Source organism: Antennarius striatus, chromosome 6, assembly GCF_040054535.1.
Source record: "Antennarius striatus isolate MH-2024 chromosome 6, ASM4005453v1, whole genome shotgun sequence".
NCBI classification, from domain to species: domain Eukaryota; kingdom Metazoa; phylum Chordata; class Actinopteri; order Lophiiformes; family Antennariidae; genus Antennarius; species Antennarius striatus.
This window is the reverse complement of record NC_090781.1, coordinates 5,415,333-5,436,896: the sequence shown is the minus strand read 5'-3', so window position 1 is coordinate 5,436,896 and position 21,564 is coordinate 5,415,333. Positions and strand designations below refer to the sequence as shown.

Below are 21,564 nucleotides of genomic sequence, written 5' to 3'. Positions count from 1 at the left end.
GATGTATTCTTTTGACACTGAAGTACATTTACTGTAATGTCAGATACTTTAAGACTTCTACTATAATACTTTCCATACGGGTAGATAACGTTACATTTTAACACCTTTGTGGGACTTCTAGCTTTTTTTTTCCTTTCTTTTTTTTAAGAAAATGGTCAACTTTTATGGTCTTCTCTCTGCTACATTTTGTCAGCTCCATTGGTTCTGACAACATTCCTCCATAATATGTGTGTGTGTGTGTGTGTGTGTGTGTGTGTGTGTGTGTGTGCGTGCGTGCGTGCGTGCGTGCGTGCGTGCGTGCGTGTGTGTGTGTGTGCGTGTGCGTGTGATATATATATATATATATATAACAGATATTAAGAACATGTCTGAGCATAATTTAGTACAGCAACACAAATGTCCAAAATGACTATTCAAGTGCGTAACCACCTCTTTCAAAAATAGTCAATAAAGTATAAATATTTAATCCTTATGAAGGGAGGACTTCTAGCAGGATTTTTCACATACTGCATTAGTTTTACCCATGTTTTCGTAATAAATTTGCATGCAAGTGTTAAATACTGTACAGTATGTTAAATGTATTATTATTCTGTGTTTTCAACAGGATACACAAGGATTGGGGGAACAGAGATAGGAAATATGCATAAATGTAAAACAATTAATTAAACTAAACTTAGATTCAGGTTTAATAGACATAAAGAAATGTCACCACAATTTTGAAGAAATATATGATATCGCGGATGCCGAGCGGGTCGAGTTGAAAGGACTAGACTAACAGCTAGAGCCGCTAACCGGAGGAGAGTCAAGCCCTCCGTCCCCTCCGTCATCACGGGGAACGTGAACTCTCTACCCAACAAGGTGGACGAACTGATGGCGCTGTGCAGGACTGATCATCGCTACCGGGAGACCAGCTTGTTGGTGTTCTCTGAGACGTGGCTAACTGGCGATGTGCCAGACGTTAACGTCCGACTAACCGGCTTCTCCTCCGTCCGAGCGGACCGGGACACGAACACCGCCGGTAAGAAGAAAGGAGGTGGATTAATCATCTACACCAATGATAGATGGTGCCATCCGGGACATGTGACGGTGAAATCAACACTGTGTAACCGCGACCTGGAGCTAACAGCTGTTAGCATCAGACCCTACTACCTGGCGCGTGAATTCTCACACGTCATCGTCCTCGCCGTCTACATCCCTCCACGTGCGGACCCTGAGACGGCACGAGAGACCATCTGTGGGACCACCGCTGCTCTTCGGACCCGGCACCCGGAGGCGCTCGTCATCATCAACGGTGACTTTAACCACGTCACCTTGGACTCATCTCTCCCCACAATGGTCCAGTGTGTAGACTGTCCCACACGGAAGAACAGAACCATCGATCTGTTCTACACTAATGCTAAGGAGGCATACACCGCCACCCCCCTCCCTCCACTTGGTAAATCAGACCATAACCTAGTGTACCTACAGCCCACCTACATCCCGCTGGTGAAACGGCTGCCAGCAACAACACGACAGGTCAGGAGGTGGTCCCCGGAAGCAGAGGAGATGCTGAGGAACTGCTTCCAGACCACCGACTGGGATGTTATTGTGGGCTCACATGGGGAAGACATTGAGGGGGCAGCTCAGTGTTTTACAGACTACATGAACTTCTGTGTGGACACCGTGGCCCCTGTCAGGACAATCAGGTGTTACCCCAACAACAAACCCTGGGTAACCAAGGGAGTCAAGGCTGTCCTGAACAGGAAGAAGCGGGCGTTCAGGAGCAAGAACGAGGAGGAGATGAGGAAGGCCCAGAAGGAAGTGAGACTCTGCCTGAGGGAGGCCAAGGAGGCGTACAGGAGGAAGCTGGAGAAGCAGCTGGGGCGCAACCAAGTGCGGGAGGTCTGGAATGGGATGAGAACCATCACCGGACACGGGAAAGGGCGCAGCACTGTGGAGGGGAATATTGAACGTGCGAATGAACTTAACAGCTTTTTCAATCGGTTCAGCTCCCCCACCACTCCCGGCTCCTCGTCCCAGGCCTCTCCTGGCCTACAGACCTCTCCTGGCCTACAGGCCTCTCCCGGCCCTACAGACCGCTCCACTGATGCTCCCTCCTCCTGTGCTTCCTCTCCTTCCACCCCTGCCACTTCTCCCGAGCCCACTCCAAGAACTGCGAAGCTCAACGGCCCCACCTCAACCACTGGACTTTCAACCTCGCCACAACCTCCTGCTCCCACCACGACCGAGACCATCATCACTGCAGACCTGGTGACGACAACGCTGAGGAGGCTCCGTCCCTACAAGGCGGCTGGACCAGATAAGGTCTCCCCAAGACTCCTCCGAGCCTGTGCTTCGGAACTGGGGGACCCCCTGCAACAATTGTTCAACCTCAGTCTGCGGCTGGGGAGGGTCCCGTCACTGTGGAAGACCTCCTGCATTGTCCCTGTACCCAAGAAAGGACGCCCTACTGAGCTCAACGACCACCGACCGGTCGCTCTTACCTCCCACGTAATGAAGACCCTAGAGCGACTGGTCCTGGAGCTCTTGCGTCCACAGGTGCAGGGTGCTATGGACCCTCTCCAGTTTGCCTATCAGGCCAAGGTTGGGGTTGACGATGCTGTCATGTACCTCCTCCACCGCACACTCTCCTACCTGGACGCCGGGGGCTGTGCCGTCAGAGTGCTCTTCTTCGACTTTTCGAGTGCCTTCAACACCATCCAGCCCCAGCTCCTGCAGGATAAACTGACCTCCATGGCTGTGGACCCCTACCTCGTGAGCTGGATTACGGACTACCTAACGGACAGACCCCAGTACGTCCGTATGGGGGACTGTTTGTCTTCTATGGTGACCAGCAGCACGGGGGCGCCACAGGGGACCGTTCTATCCCCCATTCTCTTCACCCTCTACACATCAGACTTCAAGCACAACTCGGATACATGCCACATACAGAAGTACTCCGATGACACCGCGATAGTGGCATGTATCCGGGAGGGTGATGAGGGGGGGTACAGGGCATTGGTGGCTGACTTCGTGGAGTGGTGCCAACAGAACCAGCTCCAGCTCAACGTCTCCAAGACAAAGGAGATGGTTCTGGATTTCCGGCGGGCACCTCCCTCCCCACAGCCGGTGATCTTCAAAGGCAGTGAGGTGGAGGTGGTAGAAAACTATAAGTACCTGGGACTGCAGCTAGACAGCAGACTGGACTGGTCACTCAACTCCAACTGTGTGTACAAGAAGGGGCAGAGCAGGATGTACTTCCTAAGGAGGCTGGCCTCCTTCAACATCTGTCCTAAGCTCCTTTTCATGTTCTATCAGTCCGTAGTCTCCAGTGTGCTGTCATACGCCATTGTGTGTTGGGGTGGGGGCGCCAGGATAAGAGATATGGACCGTCTGAACAGACTCATCCGCAGAGCGGGCTCAGTGGTAGGGCTGAGCCTGGACTCTGTGGAGACGCTTCTGGAGAGCAGGACCATGTCTAAAATTAAGGCCATCATGAACAACACCAGGCACCCCCTACACACCACCTTCTCCCAGCAGAGAAGCACCTTCAGCGGCAGACTGCTGTCACACAGCGCCTCCACAGAGAGGCTGAGGTCCTCCTTCGTGCCCCGTGCCATCAGGGGGTACAATGACTCTCTCAGGAGGAGCGGGGGGGAGGTGGCGAGGTCAGCACGGGGTTGAATATGGATTTAATTTAATTTAATTTAAATTTAATTTTATACTGTTGTATATATATATATATATATAATTTATTTATTTTTTATACTGTTTTATATTTTAATTCAATTTTATACTGTTTAGATTTTATTTTATACTGTTTATATTTTAATACTGTAATATTTTTAAATTTTATACTGTTTATATTTTAGTTATAGTTTAGTATATAAGTCCTGTTAGTGCTGCATGTGTCTGTCTGTTAGTGTAATGTATGTCTTGTGGTATGTCCTGTGATGTCAATGTTTCCTTTTCTCCTGGTGTTTATCCAGTATTATTTGTTATTTAATGCCTGAGTAGTGGATATATGCAATTTCCTCCGGGATTAATAAAGTATCTATCTATCTATCTATCTATCTATCTATCTATGATGGAGAAGCCTATCAGAAACTTTATACATACAATTGGCCTCTCACTGATTCCAGGAACATTTCTTTAATGTGAAACACAGATGGCAAACCCATTTTTAAGTCTTCAAAGTTTTCTGTTTGGCCTTTTTAATTGGTTATAAATGAGTTAAACTTTGTTCAACTTTGTTCAACTTTGAATATTGTTGAATGTACTAAAATGAGAAAACATGATATTTGCAGGTCTTTGGTTTCGGGACTCAAAACCATCAATATTGACATTTCTTGAACCTCTATGTAACACCCTGAAGAAAATCAAAAGAGATGGAATTTTTGCTAAGTTTGCTGGTGCAAAGCCTTTACCATTGCAGGAACCTGCGATTTGCCCACAAAAGCATTGGTGCTTAATACTGTTCAATTCAATGGACAGTTTGGATGTCTGAAGTGTGAACAACCAGCTCAAACAATAAAAACAGGAGAAAGGAAGTCATGTCCATGCCTTTCCAGAAGACTAATCCAAAAGGGCCACCTCATACCCACAAGGGTTTGCAGATAATGCTAAGAAGGTCTATGATTCCAACAACATTGTACATGGGGTGAAGGGACCTACCTTTCTCAGCCAACTAAACAGCTATGAATTGGTCCTGGGTACAGGAGTAGACTATTTTCACTCTGTACTACTGGGAGTAATACGTCTGTTGATGTTTTTGTGGCTCTCCACAGAGTTTTCCTGTTGTGCATCAATATGGTTAGATCAAAGAAGTTGACTAACGGATGAAAGAAATAAGGCCAACATTTATGATTAGATTGCCTCAATCTGTATCTTCTCACAGAATGTTCTTTAAAGCATCTGAGTATTGGTCCATTTTGCTATTTTTTTGGACCTGTTGTATTCCGAGGCATTTTTGCAGGACTATACTACAACCATTTCCTGCTCCTTAGTGAAGCAATCTTTATTCGTCTGAGGTAGTCAAAAAACCCTGCGCAAGTAGATCATACTGTAAAACTACTCTGGAATTTCTGTTCTCAAATAAGTGGACTGTGGTGAACGGTACATGACAGCTAATATGCACTTACTTGTCCATTTAGCCAATAGTGTAAGAGCTCTTGGACCTCTGTGGACACACTCTTGCTTTTTTTTAAGACAAAAATGGTTACTTGCTACATCTTATACATGGGACCCTGAATATACCTGTCCAAATGGTCAATGCTATAAAGACTATACAATCTCTCCCTGGCATCACACAAAACACAAACTTGAACACAGAAGCTACCAAGTTTTTAGCCAGAATGTCAAAGTTAGTTATCAAACAATTAATTTTGTCAACACTGTGGCCATGTTGGTCCCTCGTCCAATAGATCTCTTGAAACTGATATTTCTCTTCTTGAAACGGTTCTTGGTCAGGGTTTACATAATAATGTTGTCGAGGCATATAACAGAGCTCAAATAGGGAAAAGTGTTAGATTGTAAAGCCCTTTGAGACATTCTTTGTGAATCTGGGCTATATAAGAATAAATAAACTTGAAACGTCAAAGCAGTATGTCTAAGCTAAAAGGCGCGACAATTACACACTGTTATTTTGTGATGGTCTGCAGATCAAATATGGCCAGATTTGAGTTTTTGTGTTCCTACAAAGAAACCAGTGCAGGTCAAAATGAGATAAAACTTGCCTTTGTGAATGAATTTGCAGTTGCAAGCAAAAATCTTCTACGAGATACTTTGACTAGTGGGATGTTTCCATATTGTGAGCCTCCTGGAGTTTCCTGTTAAAAGGACAGTAGTTGGACTTGAAAGTATTTTGGGCAAGCTGATGTTCATGAATTTGTCAACAATGCCTGGTATTGTATTTGCTACGCATTTCCCTAACAAACTTGAAAGGGCTAAACATATTATGGACTAGAAGATGTGATTTTACTTTGAGCCGTTGATTTTTCCAACCGGATGTCCTAACTGAAAATGTTAAATTCCAAGTTGATGGACAAATAGTTTGTATTGTAATGCCACATCTAGACAAATGTCAGTGATCTCAACAGTTTTACGTTGGCAAATCTATTGTCACGCCAGGGCTTAGCATGGAACAGCTGAAATGTTAAAAGTGTAACCATTGCACTCAAGTTCAAAATAAATTTATGTTTTTACTTTACAATGTGTTTTATATGGTTCATTAAAATATTAATTATGTGCAGTGGAATAATTAAAATGATAGAAAATAAAATTAATGTTAAAGGTAAAAAGGTCTTTGCAGCCTGCAATCATAGATTTTCTATCAGTTCATTCTGCGTACAATAATAAGCAATCAAATCACATCAGATGATAAGAAACAACCAAAACATTTATCTAACTCTGAGAATTAAATGAGTGCTAGAGGAGAGCTCTTAATTTGGTCCATATGAGTTAATATGAGATTCAAATAACCTGAAGCAGGGATGAGAGTAGAATAAGTTCATAAAGAGAGCTCTCTGATTTTTCTGCCTGAGGTCCCAAAGAGACAGAAAACTCTTAGAAGTAAATTAGACCTTGTGGAGATCTGTTCTGAAACCTAAAAGGAGACTAAATTGAGATTCAGTACATCTTATTGCTCCTGAGAAAAAATTGAGACACAGAAGAAATAGGTTTGAGTCTCAGTTTGGCATCCTACAGATCTCATAGTTGTCTAGGAGAAGTAAAAGAAACATCTTTGAGATCTCTTTTAAACTAGCCCCAATTGTTCATCAGATAATGTAATAAAATTTCCATCACTCCCCACAGTGTGACAATAAAGTACTCGTATAACACACACACACACACACACACACACACACACACACACACACACACACACACACACACACAAGTAGCCCCAACCACTACCTAACTAATTGATCTTCACCACGAACAATCACTTGGGAAAACCCCTTCATTCACTAACTTGACCCTCTCCTCACATGATCACCTCGCCACTGACAAAACCAACAGTTTCAACGCAACTTTCTCATTGTACCACCATCATACGAAACCCCTCCGGGAAAAACCCATTGCATCATACAAACACCACATGATCACCGCATGATCGCTACATGATTGACAAAAAGGGAGGGAGGGATATTCACCGGAAGGGGGCGGGACATTCACCGGAAGGGGCGTGATATATTTTTTCTGTATTTTAAATTTATGCGACGTCATCCAATAGGGAGGGATAGTCACCGGAAGGGGCAGGATATACACCGGAAGAGGGGGGTGGGACATACACCGGAAGGGGCGGGACTTGACACTGTCAAAGAGGTCAAAGTCATCAATCAAACAATAATTGACAGAAGTTGGGTTAGATATTCTATATACTTTCTCCTCGAAATAAATATCCATGAACTACAATGAAGTGAATTTAAACAAGGCAGTCTGAGACTGCAACATCCCACGACACCCCTGAATTCAACATTTTACCCTGACCTACGCAATATTGTGGCTCTGGCTTCCTGAAAATTTTGTTTTTTGTTTTGTGATATATCTTATCAGGTTTCAGAGATGTGTACCTAAAAAGGTATTCAGTGCGCTGTTGTTCCTCGCGGTTAATGTGTTTCAGGAATCAAAGGCGATTAACAAATTTCGTGACAGACTGACAAACAATTTTTTATAATTTACGGTAATTTAAACATTTATTAACCCTTCTCATATTATTATAGTATTAATTTTTTGCACACTCTTATCGACTGTTTAAAGCACTCTTGTGTCTCACGGAAGTCCGAACTTCACAGAACATAGTGCACTTCCAAATGCAGCCATTAGAATGTGCGTACGGTATCACATGACTGCCTTCCAAAAATCTGCAATGAGTACAAAGTTGAAATTTGACCTTGAACAATTTTTCTCAAGGTCAAGGTCATCATCTCATCATCATCTCATTGCTCGAGTGATATGCTTTTTGCTTCATCTTTTTATCTGCAACAGTTGTGAACATATTTGGTGGACTAACGGACGTACGGACGAACATACAAACACTGACAATTACAATGTTTTCTGTTTTTACATTATGTAAAAACAGAAAACATTTTTTTGCCTCTTCAGCTCTCAAAAAAACTATAAATAGATTCAATCCATCAATCAATCAATCAATCAATAATGTTGTCCAATATAGAAGCATAACCTTGGATAAAAACTGATATGGACAAGAATGCATTCTAATACAAACAAAATAACACAAGGCTTTATGACAGACTGACATGTTTGCTTGTGCTAATTTTGTCAGCTGTTATAACACAGAGACAGGTCTCAGGAAATTGTGAATGAAAGGGAACAACTCATTCCATCTAGAATTAAACAATCATAGGACAATGAAACACCCATTTAAATTGTTGAACATATACAATTCAATGTTCCACTGACCTGAGTTGTGCAGATTGATACTGCGCAAGTTGGGGAAAAGCCGCCGCAGGATATCTTTGTTGTCCTGAATCGAGGACAGGTTGTTGTTGGCCATGATCAGAGTGTCTAATCTTGGGAACATGGAGCCAAACTTGCGGACTTCAGCCCAATCCTTGAGGCTGTTGTCAGCGATGTGAAGCAGGCGCAAGTTGGGGCAGGCCACACTGGAGTCATGAACACTACTGTACTCATTACGGCACAGGAACAACTCTTCCAGCCTCCAGATGAACATGGGAAAAAACAGTGTAAAAAGTTAGGAGCATTGCTGGTTTTAAGTATATTAAAAGAGGATGACCTGGTCCTTTACTCAAACAGGTCATGTGTAGTTCCTTATCAAGTGATTACCCACTCTCTTGTATGTATTTGGGTCTCTTTTAAAAGGAATTATTCAAAACACAAAAGACAGAAGTTTCATCTACAAAAGGACTCAGGGCATATACCTTGGTCAAGGCTAGGCACTCTAACTCAATTGTAGAAAACTGTAACCTACTGAAAAATGTTAAAAAGGCTTCATTAAAGTTGTTCCTGAATCTGAGGGGGAAAAATCATTGCTATTATTTTAATCATTACTGTTGGTCCTTCTGTCTTTGTGTCGTTTCATCTTTTTCATATAAGGTGAATCATAATAAGATCATAATGAGTCTTTCAAATGTATCGCATCCATTCACTCACATGAATAGAATTAAAACATATGTGCTAGAAAACCAAATTATATACATTTTCTCTAAAAAACAATTTTAATCAATCATTGCATAAACTATAAATGTTCACATGGACAGATTTTATTTCTGTGGAATGTCAGTAAACCTGATCCTTATACAGCACAAATCTCAAACTCGTGATATATTCAGCCCCATTTATATCTTCCTCAAAACCTGCCATCAATAGAAAGGTTGGCATTCAGCACAAACATTTATCAAAAAGTGAAACCTGGCATACTGCATTCAGCATGCAATTCTCCCCAAACCCACACAAGCTGCTCTGTCCAACACCAACTGATGTCCACCATGCCCGTGCTCCTATCGACTCTGTTCCACCTTTGATCACTATACACACAATACTGGACTTGGACCTTATTTTTACAGAAACATCTCATCCATTCCAGTAATCATTACTGTGATGGAACGATAGAGACCACTCCGTCCATCTCCGTTCCGCACGCCTCTCTCCCTCGCCCAGGAGAGCAACCGCAGCAGAGCTCTCATTGTTTCCTGACAGGACCGCAGTCCCGCTCAGACTGTTGCACGTACATTCTAGGGTGGGTCCATGTCAAACAAACTGTCGCGGTAGTGCGTTCGAGGGTGCACACTCGGCGCCTACCCGTTCTCCCCACACCCACACAGAACTTGATGAGTCGCTCACCTGAGGATGCTGCGTTAGTCCGTATGCGGTTCAGGGGCCAAACCGAGCCACTACCTGGGGTGTGGCTTAAATAGCGTAAAGTGGGGCTCTGTCACGCCAGCCGGTACCTGGACTAAACCATTTTGTGGATTACTGGATTTTTTTGTATTTTGCAGGGTTTTGATAAATGTTTAAACAGCCATATGATGGGCATTTATGTTTTATTCTGTTCTGGTTTATTTTGTAAAGCAGGTTTTTCAGTTTCAGGTGTATTATATCAGATATTGTAAAACCAACCCCATTTAATTATTGTTGGTTTGCCACGGGAGGGGCATGGGGTTATTTAAGGGAAGCATTTCTGCTTTATGGGAGAGAGTTGGGAGAGTTGAGAGTTGGGAGTTGCAGAGTTGGAGCTAGGTTGAGTGTTCTTGAATAATATGCAGGTTCCTATTGGTAGTGTAAGATTTCTCTGTATATACTTCTTTTTGTTGCACTGGGTTTTTGGTTTTGGGAATTTTGATCTGCACTGTAAATATTTTTTCACTGCTTGTTGTTGGTGAAAATAAAAACCCCACCAAAAACGGATCTTTTGCGGCTGTGCCATCAATTTTTCCCCACTGCATTCACGAACCCGTGACAATTACACTACATTAACACAATACACATTACAATACTTAATCTTGCAACCACCATAACGTTTGACCACTCAAAAAACACCCACAGGCCGTTCTCAGACGGGTGTCTTTCCCACTGCCTTTAGGTCCTATATTATGCTTTTTTTTAAAATTCATGTCATTCAGCTGCCAGATGTCCAACTACACTATATTCGACATCTCTTCTCCCAAAGTGATTTGTGGTCCTCAATATCTTTGACTGAATGTTGATAAATTCTCCTCTGCCCTTAACGCTCTGTTTTAATTGGGCGTAGCCAGGAATCAAGTGCGACCATTTTGGTCGCATATGCGCCCAAATTTTTATCAGTGCGACTATTAAATATATTTGGGAGCACCGGTGCGACTAGGGAAAAAAAATCTGGTGTGCCTTTTTTTCCTGCTTCTCTCTCGCTCTTTCTCTCTCTCCATAGACCAGGGGTCACCAAATGGCGGACCGCGGTCTGGATCCAGACCACATAATGGTTCTGTACGGACCTGTGACCACTCCATGATAAGTTCACAGTGTAATTTTTCTTGGCGCATTTTTACTTGCCGTTCGCGGCTATAGACAGTGGGCGCTGCTTGATAATAAATGATAATGTGGATATAGTGGCCGGCTATAAGACACAAACTGGACTTTGGTTCGGATCTTTTACTAAGAGGAATTTTTCTAACCAGACCTCCGTTACTTTTAATTGAATACCCCTGTTGTAGAGGGTCCTCCTGAGGAGAACTTTGTTGCTGGGCCTTCAGTGAAAAGGTGGATGAGAGAGGGACTGAGAGCCAGGAGACCCAACTAATGTTATAAACATGTTTACAAAAGTGTTGACGGTTCTGTGAATAAAATACATGTCATGTTACATATATTGTCTGTACGCCTTTGTAATGGAAATTTGTATCGTGTGTGTCCTGATTTGACTCTTATCATGTCATTGCTGAGAACTTGCTTCAAAACCTCTCCATGCAACTGCTGGGCTAAGTCACATCTTAGTTTGTTTGGACAAAGAGGTCACAGCAGGTCACAGCCCATTAAACCAGATGCAGCAGACCCAGTACCTGTCTCAAAGGAGAACCGATGGAGAGGAGATGGAGACCTGTTTCCAGTCAAGGTGTAAGATGTTTTATGGGTGCATGTAAGCCTCTAAATTGCATTCCAAGGTGTAATAAAGATTTCTTAGGTTTCTTAGTTTTGGTGTGATAGGTTTGGTGCATTCCAAAGGTGTAAGGTCTCCTGATAAAGATGGTTTACGAGTGCATGAAAGCCTCCTACAATGCATTCTCGAGGGTAGTGATGTTTATTCCTCAGCTGGGGGTACCACCAAAGGGAGGGCTGCCTGAGAGCTGGAACTGGCCATTCCTGCTCGCATGCAGGCCTTTCTTCTTAAAAGGTATAAAAGGTGAGGAGTTTCATACTCCGAGGAAAGAGTCAGCTGCGGGTTACACCTACGGACGCCCAGCCTGGTTGAAGCTACTCTGCCTGGGTTGTGGGCTCTCCTTCCCTGTGTCAAGGTAAGAGACAAAGCATATTTGTAATGCCACCATATATTGCCTTAGCCCCAGCAAATATTTGTTTGTTTATTACTATGCTCTGTGGGGAATGAAACTACCAGTTTATTCTAGCATCATAGAATTGTTTGTTTGCATTGCTATGCCCTGCGGGGACTAAACGACACATTTAGTCTAGCATCATAGAGGTCTTTTGACTTATTGTTTGTTTGTTTGTTTGTTTGTACTTATTGTTTCTTAGTATTTCTATTCTCTGCGTGTAATAAATCACACATTCATTATAGCCCTAAAGGAGTGGTTTGATTCATTGTGTGAGTGAGTTTTCTGTGTACCCACCTCCACGGACTTGTTTATTAAAGTTTTTCACAAAACAGCCTTGCTTTTGGGTAGGTGCTCCTAAATTTGTTACTGGTGCAACTAACTTCTAAATTTGGGAGCACCAGTGCTATCAAGAAAAAAAGTTAATTTCAAGGCCTGGAGGTAGCTCTCAGCTACAAAAACAGCATCTCAGGCCCTGATCCTTATACATTCGTAAATACAAGACTTATTAATATAAACTAGAGTTTTTATTAACTCCACACAGTCCAACAGTAACGAGTGGCAGTCAGCTCAATGCTAACATAATATGGAAATCCCATTGACGGACTAGCGCGTTAACATTAGTAGCACGATTAACGTTTACATACACACAGTAAACCAAAACATTACACTATAACTAGTTCGATATCTCAGAATCTGATTCAGATGAAGCCACCAGGGATGAGTTGCTAGATGTCAGCAAACTATCATCCTCTGCATACATCGGGTGATAATTATACAGGATAATTACACCCCAGGTGGGTTCACAGGGAACTCGTCCTCAATATCTGATGATGATGACATGATTTTAGATGATATCCTGATAAATGTGATACTGTCAGCTAGCTACGTTTCTCTTGCTGTATATTTATATAAAGGCGCTGATACGGATTCACCGTGATGTCTACAATTGCGTCACTTCCGCTGTCAAGGCGCGCTCTGTAACTTATCATAAATTTTGTTTTTCTAAGTCCCCATAGCTCATAAAAAAATTAAAATGCCGCCAAGCCTTTTGTTCAATTATGTACTTCAAATACAGACCTGGTTCATTTTGACTTAACTGTCCCTTTAAGTAATATTTTTTTTAACCAAGTTAATGACTTTTAAAACAGTGCAGTGCACCCCCGTTACTCGGGGTTAATGCTTTCCAGGTGCCACACGCAAATAACGGATTCCGTGATAAAACGACAACCTATGCTATTAGTTACGGCAATTTGCAGTATTTTCCACACTATAAGGCGCACCTAAAAGTGTATAATTTTCTCATAGCAGGGCTCTAAATTAACTTTTTTTCTTGGTAGCACTGGTGCTCCCAAATGTAGAAGTTAGTAGCACCAGGAAAGACTTTAGGAGCACCTACCCAAAAGCAAGGCAGTGACGGAGTGATAGAGACCGCTCCATTCATCTCCGTTCCGCGCGCCTCTCTCCCTCGCCCAGGAGAGCAGCCGCAGCTGCGCTCTCATTGTTTCCTGGGAGGACCACAGGAGCGCAGTCTTGCTCAGACTATTTCGCGCACATTCTCCAGCAGGTCCACACTCACATGTCCGCACCAAACAAACTGTCGCGGTAGTGCGTTCCAGGGTGCACACTCGGCGCCTATGCGTTTTCCCCACATCCACACAAAACTGTATGAGAGACGCTCACCTGAGGATGCTGCGTTGGTCTGCCTCCAGGTCAGGGGCAAAACCGAGGCACTACCTGGACGTGGCTTAAATAGCGCATTGTGGCGCGCTGTAAGGCCAGCCTGGTAACTGGACTGAACCATTTTGGTTATTATTGGATTGTTTTGTATTTTAAAACATCACTAAAAGATGTTTTATGTTGCCTTTAGTGAACATTCGTTTGCATTTTTCATTTTGTTTGTCATTTTGCCATCAGCTCGGACTTCAGGGGATAATTCTGCTCAAAAGATCTGTGCTTTGTTTCATAGTGGCATTTCATGTTACCACTTTTAATTCATGCTCCGTGTTCGGCCCATATGAGGTAAAGTGGTTTTGAACTGCCTGACGGAGGAATAAACATAAATTTTGTCCACTCATTGTTAACCAGCGGTTTTCCTCGTTAACCTCCCTTTGTTTGGAGCTATGCTGTCTCCCTTCTTCTGTGCTCCGCTGTAGCGGCAGCAAGCTGTCTCACTTCCTGGTGCACTGACAGCGCAGGGTAGACAAACGATTTGATTGGCTGAACTGAGTGGAGCTTTTACCGGATAAACTGGAGCAGCAGCACCTGCCGTCTGTAGCCGCGAATTGCAAGTAAAAATGCATGATAAATTCTACTCTCGTGAATTTATCATGGAGTGGTCACGGATCCGGACAGAACCATCACGCGGTCCGGATCTGGACCACGGTCTCCCATTTGGTGACCCCTGCTCTATGGAGAGAGAAAGAGCGAGAAAGAAGAGGGAAAAAAAGCACACCAGATATTTTTTTCCCTCATCGCTCCGGTGCCCCCAAATATATTTAATAGTTGCACTGATAAAAATTTGGCCGCATATACGACCAAAATGGTCGCAATTTCGAGCGCTGCATAAACCTGCAGTGCACCTTATAATCCGATGCGCTTTAAATATGGATTAATATTAATATTGGTTAAAACCAAGATCGCTGAAAAAAAGCCAGCAGTCAGCGCCACCTGGAAGCGCCCTCAGAAGGCACTCTGGCCAGCAGTCTGGCCAGGCTACACCCCTTGACTACGGTAGTCAGGAGGCATCGCCGAAGTGACTATCGTAGTCACTTTTGTATTCGAGCTGTGAAGCGGCTCTGCTCTTTTCCTCTCCACTGCTTGTGCCTAGAGAATTCTGTTGGCTTTCCTTAAATAGGCTTGAGAAACTTCTTTAGACCAGCTCTATATGTCAAGATTCATGAGGTGACTGTTAGGATTTGGTGCTAGAGAAATAAAATCTAATTTGACCATGTTTTTAGATAATTTTGTACTACCGTATTTTGTAGTACTTTTATCAGTAAATCTCAGCAGCTAAGGAAAAAACCCAGTGTGTTGACTTCTTTCTAAAATGGCAAAGTGATCAAGTGATCAGGTTTTAGTGATGAAGCTCAGAATGGCCTCATTAACATAACGATAGGGGCCATCAGTTTATTAAAGGTACTCAGACAATGAATGTTCTGTCTAGTGGACGGATAGCGCAACTACAGCCGCTAGTTTTTTTTTAAAAAAAATTTATTAAAAGTGCCTTATAATCCGATGTGCCTTATCTATTAAATACATTGTGAAATGAACAATTCATTAAGGGTGCGCCTTATAATCAAGTGCACCTTATAGAGCAGAAAATACTGTAAATGTTTATGAACCCTCCCTATACTGTATTACCTTTTCCCACACTCTTATAAACTGTTTAAAGCACTTTTGTGTCTCATGGAAATGCTGCCTTCCAAGACTCACAGACACTCACTTCCGGATGCTGTCAGCCAATAGAATGCACATACGGTATCACGTGACTTCCTACTTAAAAATCTGCAATGAGTTGAAATCACAAATGTTGATGCGCGAATGCACGAGGGATTACTGTAATAGCATTTCAGAGAAACATCACTCTGGTTTTAGGAACAACCACAATACTGAGACAGTACTTTAAGATTTTAAATGGCATCAGGTGGAATTTAGCATACAATGTTGATTTTACTGGATCTAAGCACCGCTTTTGATACAGTTAAACCATCATATTTTAAACACCTGGTTAGCTTCTTTGAAACTCTTTTTAACTGGTTTTGGGGGTTTTTCCACAGAACAACCCCACATCCCAGGAAATTGGGGGTGGGGTCCCCCACGGCTCAATTTTAGGGCCACTTCTTTTTAATCTTTACATGCTTCCCCTTAGGGACAGCATCAGGAAAGATGGCATCAACTTCCATTTACAGTGGTATCTCTACTTCCGATTATCTCTACTTCTGAAAGTTTCTACTTATGAAATTTCTCAGCAGGAAAATATTGCTTCTAGTTACGAAAGCGTTTCGACTTGCGAAAGGTAAAAATAGAGTATGGGCTGATATGTGGTGGAAAGTTTTAATACAAAAGTAATACAATAAAATAATATAATAATATAATAAAATAATATCATTTCTTGACCCAAAAATCAATATGTGTCAAATCTTTCAGCACTTGGGAGAAACGGCCCCAGGAAGCCTCGAGGTCATGAAAGATTCTGCAAGAATCGAATCTGTTTTTAGAAGTGTTTGCGTAAATGTCAGTATCTGTTAATAATTTTGTCTGCACTAAATGTCTGTGTGACTGATTAGGTTATGTCATCAGCCATGTGAAACTGTCGACTAGATGTCTCTGCTAACTTCTTGAGGTCATGATGTACCTACTGAAACCGGGGGAAAGACTAGTGGAGAGCAGAGGGAATGAAGTTAAACAACTGATTCACACCTCCCATAGTTACGCCTTTAGAGTATAAAAAAAGATGTGATCCATTTTTAGTTTGTACTTGAAGTTTTTCCTGTACCCAGAGTACTCTGCAACAACACATCGGAGGACTTTTTCATCGTCCCCAGAGCTCTCATCATGCTTAGATAAGTATTTGTTGAACTTGTCTGTTTGTTGAACCTGTCTGTCTGTCAATATCATCGATGACGTTATTGGACTCATACTCAACCTATTGATGATATTATTGTACTGCTACTCAACCTATACATGATTTGAATTGACAAATAAATATCTTGTATTTTACACTGTCTCCTGTCCTTAAGAAAAACGAAACCCCCACCACAGATACTCGCTGCTCCCACAGGTTCCTGAAAGCAACATTCTCATAGCTGCTCTGCCATTGGCTATTAACTCTATAACTCTGGCCTTTTAACAAAATCAAAACTGAAAACAAAAACCAATGGTAAGCCAGCATTAAGCCACTTTGGCCCTCATTTGTCGACTACCCTGATGGAGGACCTCAAGAATGCAGAGACTGTTGATATTTTTGAAAGAAGACTAAAAACACACTTTTCTAGTTAGTGTTTTAAGTAATATTGTTCTGGCTTTAAACCAATGGTGGGCGGTCAGGGCTAGCAAAACCTTGTCTGCTGGCCTAACATAACCAGAAATCATGATAATATTTATGATAAGAGTTAATTATATTTTAATGCGTTTTCTTTAAAGAAATATATTTAAATCTCCCCACGTATATACTTGAATAAGCTCACTTGAAAACTTGATGGTGTTACGTTTTATCTCCACTCGCTACAGTCAAACCAATCACAGTACATCTAGTGGAAGGAATCACATGAACAATATGTAAGGCATCGGATAGCGAGACTTTTTGTTGCGGTTGTGCCTTTCAGTCACACGACAATGAAGATATCCGGGACGAAACCAAAGTGAAGTTTTTTGCAGTGTCCACAAGACAACGCCGGGTCTGCGTTGTCATGTGGACACTGTAACCAAAACTTTTTCTATCTGGGGGGCGTCTCCCTGCGACAAAAACGCTGTGACGTTAGTCTGTGTGACCGGTGTCTGTATGTTCTGACGTATAACAGCTCCAGGTCGAAGACAAATTGATACAAATACAAATTTGTCTTTTTCTTTCTTTATGAGTCATAAAGTTTATATATGTATTCATTTATTCATTCATTCATCATGTTCCTCGCCAAAGACGCAGCTGCCAGTTCTGGGTGAGACTGGGATGGGCTGCCTGCTGGTGGGAAAATTCTGTGATGGGTGCGCTTGGTTTATAATAGCAACACATTTGTTTTAATATGTTTGGTATTAAGTCTGATATTATTGTTTTATCGTGGAATTTCCACTGGTTCCTGCTAGTATATGTATATTATAAAAAATAAAAAAATGTCCCTCTCACCCTTGTGGGGTGGTATCTGTGTGTCATCCTCAAGCTCGGGTCCTCTACCAGAGGCCTGGGAGTCTGAGGGTTCTGCGCAGTATCTTAGCTGTTCCTAGGACTGCACTCTTCTGGACTGAGGCTTCAGATGTTGTTCCAGGAATCTGCTGGAGCCACTTTTCCAGTTTGGGGGTCACTGCCCCAAATGCTCCTACTACCACGGGAACCACATTAACCTTGACCTTCTACATCTGTTCCAGCTGTTCTTTCAACCCTTGATACTTCTCAATCTTTTCATGTTCCTTCTTCCTGATGTTGGCGTCAGCTGGAATCGCCACATCTATCACCACTGCTCTCTTCTGCTCTTTCTCCATCACCACTATGTCCGGTTTGTTAGCCAGCAGCTGTTTGTCGGTCTGGAAGCTGAAGTCCCACAGGATCTTAGCCATGTCGTTCTCAACCACCTTCGGTGGTATGTCCCATTGGGATTTGGGTACTTCTAGTCCACACTGGGTACAGTTGTTCCTATACACTATCACAGCTACTTGGTTGTGCCTTTCCATGTATGCTGAGCTGGTGAGCATCTTACACCCTGCTACCACATGCTGGACTGACTCTGGGGCTTCTTTACATAGCCTGCACCTTGGGTCAGATCTACCATGGTAGATATTGGCCTCTATTGCTCTTATATTTACTGTATATACATTAGATAAGCAAACCTTGGTTTTCGAACAGGTATGGCTCAACCGGGGCTCCACCCTGGAGCCAGGCCTGGGGTTGAGGCTCGTATGTGAGCGCCTGGTGGCCAGGCCTCTGCCCACGGGGCCTGGCTGGGCTCAGCCCAAAAGGACGACGTGGGCCCAACCTCCGGTGTACTCACCACCCGCCAAAGAAACCATAGGGGACGGGTGCAGTGTGGATTGGGTGGCAGTCGTCAGCATGGGGCTCGATGACCCAATCCCCAGACAAAGAGTCTAGCTCTAGGGACATGGAATGTCACCTCACTGGGGGGAAAGGAGCCAGAGCTTGTGAGGGAGGTTGAAAGCTACTGACTAGATATAGTTGGGCTCACCTCCACCCACAGCTTGGGCTCTGGAACCCAAACCCTTGAGAGGGGCTGGACTCTCCACTTTTCTTTTCTGTCAAGGTGAGAGGCTGCGGGCTGGTGTGGGCTTGCTTGTGAGCCCACAGCTCAGCCATCATATGTTGGAGTTCACCTCGGTGAACGAGAGGGTCCCTGCGCCTTCGGGTGGGGGGAAGGGTCCTGACTGTTGTTTGTGCTTATGCACCAAACAGCAGTTCAGAGTACCCACCCTTTTTGGAGTCCCTGGGAGGAGTACTGAATAGGGCTCTGACTGGGGACTCCATTTGTTCTCCTTGGGGACTTCAACACTCACGTGGGCAATGACAGTGAGACCTGAAAAAGGGTGATTAGGATGAACAGCCTCCCCGATCTGAACACGAGTGGTGTTCTGTTATTGGACTTCTGTGCTAGTCACAGTTTGTCCATAACAAACAACTTGTTCAACCACAGGGATGTCCATAAGTGCACATGGCACCAGGACATGCTAGGCCGGAGGTCGATGATCGACTTTGTTGTCATATCATCAGACCTCCGTACCCTTAGAGATAGGGTGAGGAGCTCAGTCACCAGAGAGGAGCTTGGAGTAGAGCCGCTGCTCCTGAGGTGGCTGGGGCATCTGTTCCGGATGCCTCCTGAACACCCCCCTGGGGAGGTTTTCCGGGCATGTTCTACCAGCAGGAGACCTCGAGGAAGACCTAGGACACGCTGGAGGGACTATGTCTCTCGGCTGGCCTGGGAATGCCTCGGGCTCCCCCTGGAGGAGCTGGAGGAGGTGTCTGGGGAGAGGAAAGTATGTGGGCATCCCTGCTGAGACTGTTGTCCCCGCGACCCGGACTCGGGTAAGCAGTTGATGATGGATGGATGGATGGATGGATGGATGGATGGGTGGATGGATGGATGGTTTTCGAACGCTTTAGACATCGTACAAATTTGAATTTGACCAAAAAATTTGGAATTCTTTTGTCTTAGAAGTCTAACAAAATTTGGAAGTCAAATGCGAAACAAAAGCAGTAACATCCATCCTCCTCCTCCTCCTCTCCCTCTCCAACATTCACGTATGCCAACTGCTCACCACCACAAAGGTAAAAATTCTTATTTTATTGTTCTTATGCTTTAACTGTAATGTGCTTTTTATTTTAGTTTACTGTATTCAATCATTTTTCACTTAATTTGCATTGCATTGCCTATGGTACGAGTTACGGTACCGTAAACTTCTGTCCAAAAGACGACGGTAACTCGTACCTTAGGCTAACCTGATTACATTGGGGGGGGGTTTCTTGCTTTCTTTCTCGTGTTTGCTTCTTTCTTTTACATTTCTTTGATATGTTTCATTACTATAAAATTTGATACATAAATGACATTATGAAATAACTTATAGTACGCGGATACAGCGGCAGAAAATACAGGTAGTCGCCGACTTACGACCTATGCAACTTACGACCGATCGACTTTACGACCACAATGTCCGGGTAGGGCGGGGCATTCCCTCCAGCCACAGTACTAACGCTCTGAGGCTCCCGCGCTCTCTTCAGTCCCCACGGCGCACACACGCTGTTCAGTCACACTGAGATCAGCAGCCCAGCCCACTACTGATGGGCTGGGCTGCTTAGGAGGCTGTGACGGAGAAATGTATGAATGGCGTATGGAAAAACTGTCAAGCGTTACGTGAACTCTTCTGCTGGATTTGAAAGTGACGAAGAACTTGATCAGATTCGGGAGAAAATAGTGAAACTGGCAAAAAACCTCTCCTTGGACAACTTACGAATGATCGCGCTGTATGAAGAACTGATCGCGCTGGAAGAAGAAAGAGTGGAAGAAGAAGAGAGAAGAGAAGCAGAGAAAGAAGAGGAGGAAACAGAAAAAATGTTCACCACCAAAGGCTTGTCAGAAGGCTTTTCCCTGTTAAATAAACTCCGTGCACACTTTGAAGAAATGGACATAGAACATAGAAACATTTGCAAGGATTGAACGGATGGCAAACGACGCTTTCCGTCCATATCGTGAAATTTATGAGGAGAAAAAGAAACGAACAATTCAGACAAAGCTCACAATGATTATGAAAAGATCGTCTCCCGCTCCCACCAACCCACACGCTGCCCCAGCTGACGATCCGGACGACCCCCAGCCAAGAACCAGCGCTGCTGGATTTAATTTTTACTTAAGAGTCGATTTATGACCAAGTCGAGTTACGACCGATCTGTCGGTCCCAATCGCGGTCGTAAGTCGGCGACTACCTGTAGATGGATATTATGTTGGATATTAAGTTTTCTAACGTCTTGGAACGGATTATGACCATTTACATTATTTGTAATGGGAAAAATGTGTTTGGAAACTGGATCAGATACTGGATCAGTGCTCTTTTTTTAGGTTAGAATTCAGCTTGCTTGTGTTGTCAGATTGAATGAACTCTGCCCGGAGCCTTCAGAGTCTAGAATAGAGTCCTCCCTGTACTGTGAGAAAACAGGCACATATAGTTAATAGACAGATGTGATAGCTAATCAGATCACAATTTGGCTTTCTAAGGCCTGGTAGCTGGACCCACGTTGTCCTGTTATGCCCGTGTCTAGTGATTGGATATTCACTCTGAGAAGTAGGGTGTTATGCAAATCAAAAGAGTCGGTTTACCATTAGAGCGTAGAGCTTGAGAAATCTGCACGCATTTTGAATATGAAAAACTT

General features: G+C 43.5%; 1 protein-coding gene across 3 annotated transcripts in view; it reads right to left on the bottom strand.

Annotated features, from left to right (window-relative positions):
• The window catches only part of tbcela (tubulin folding cofactor E-like a), a 57,180-nt gene that overhangs the window by 18,096 nt on the left and 17,520 nt on the right, over positions 1–21,564 (bottom strand). For all 3 annotated transcript variants that reach the window (XM_068316903.1, XM_068316905.1, XM_068316902.1), the window contains exon 6: positions 8,404–8,660. In XM_068316903.1, the coding sequence (XP_068173004.1) occupies positions 8,404–8,660 (257 nt within the window). The remainder of the gene's footprint in view (positions 1–8,403; positions 8,661–21,564) is intronic.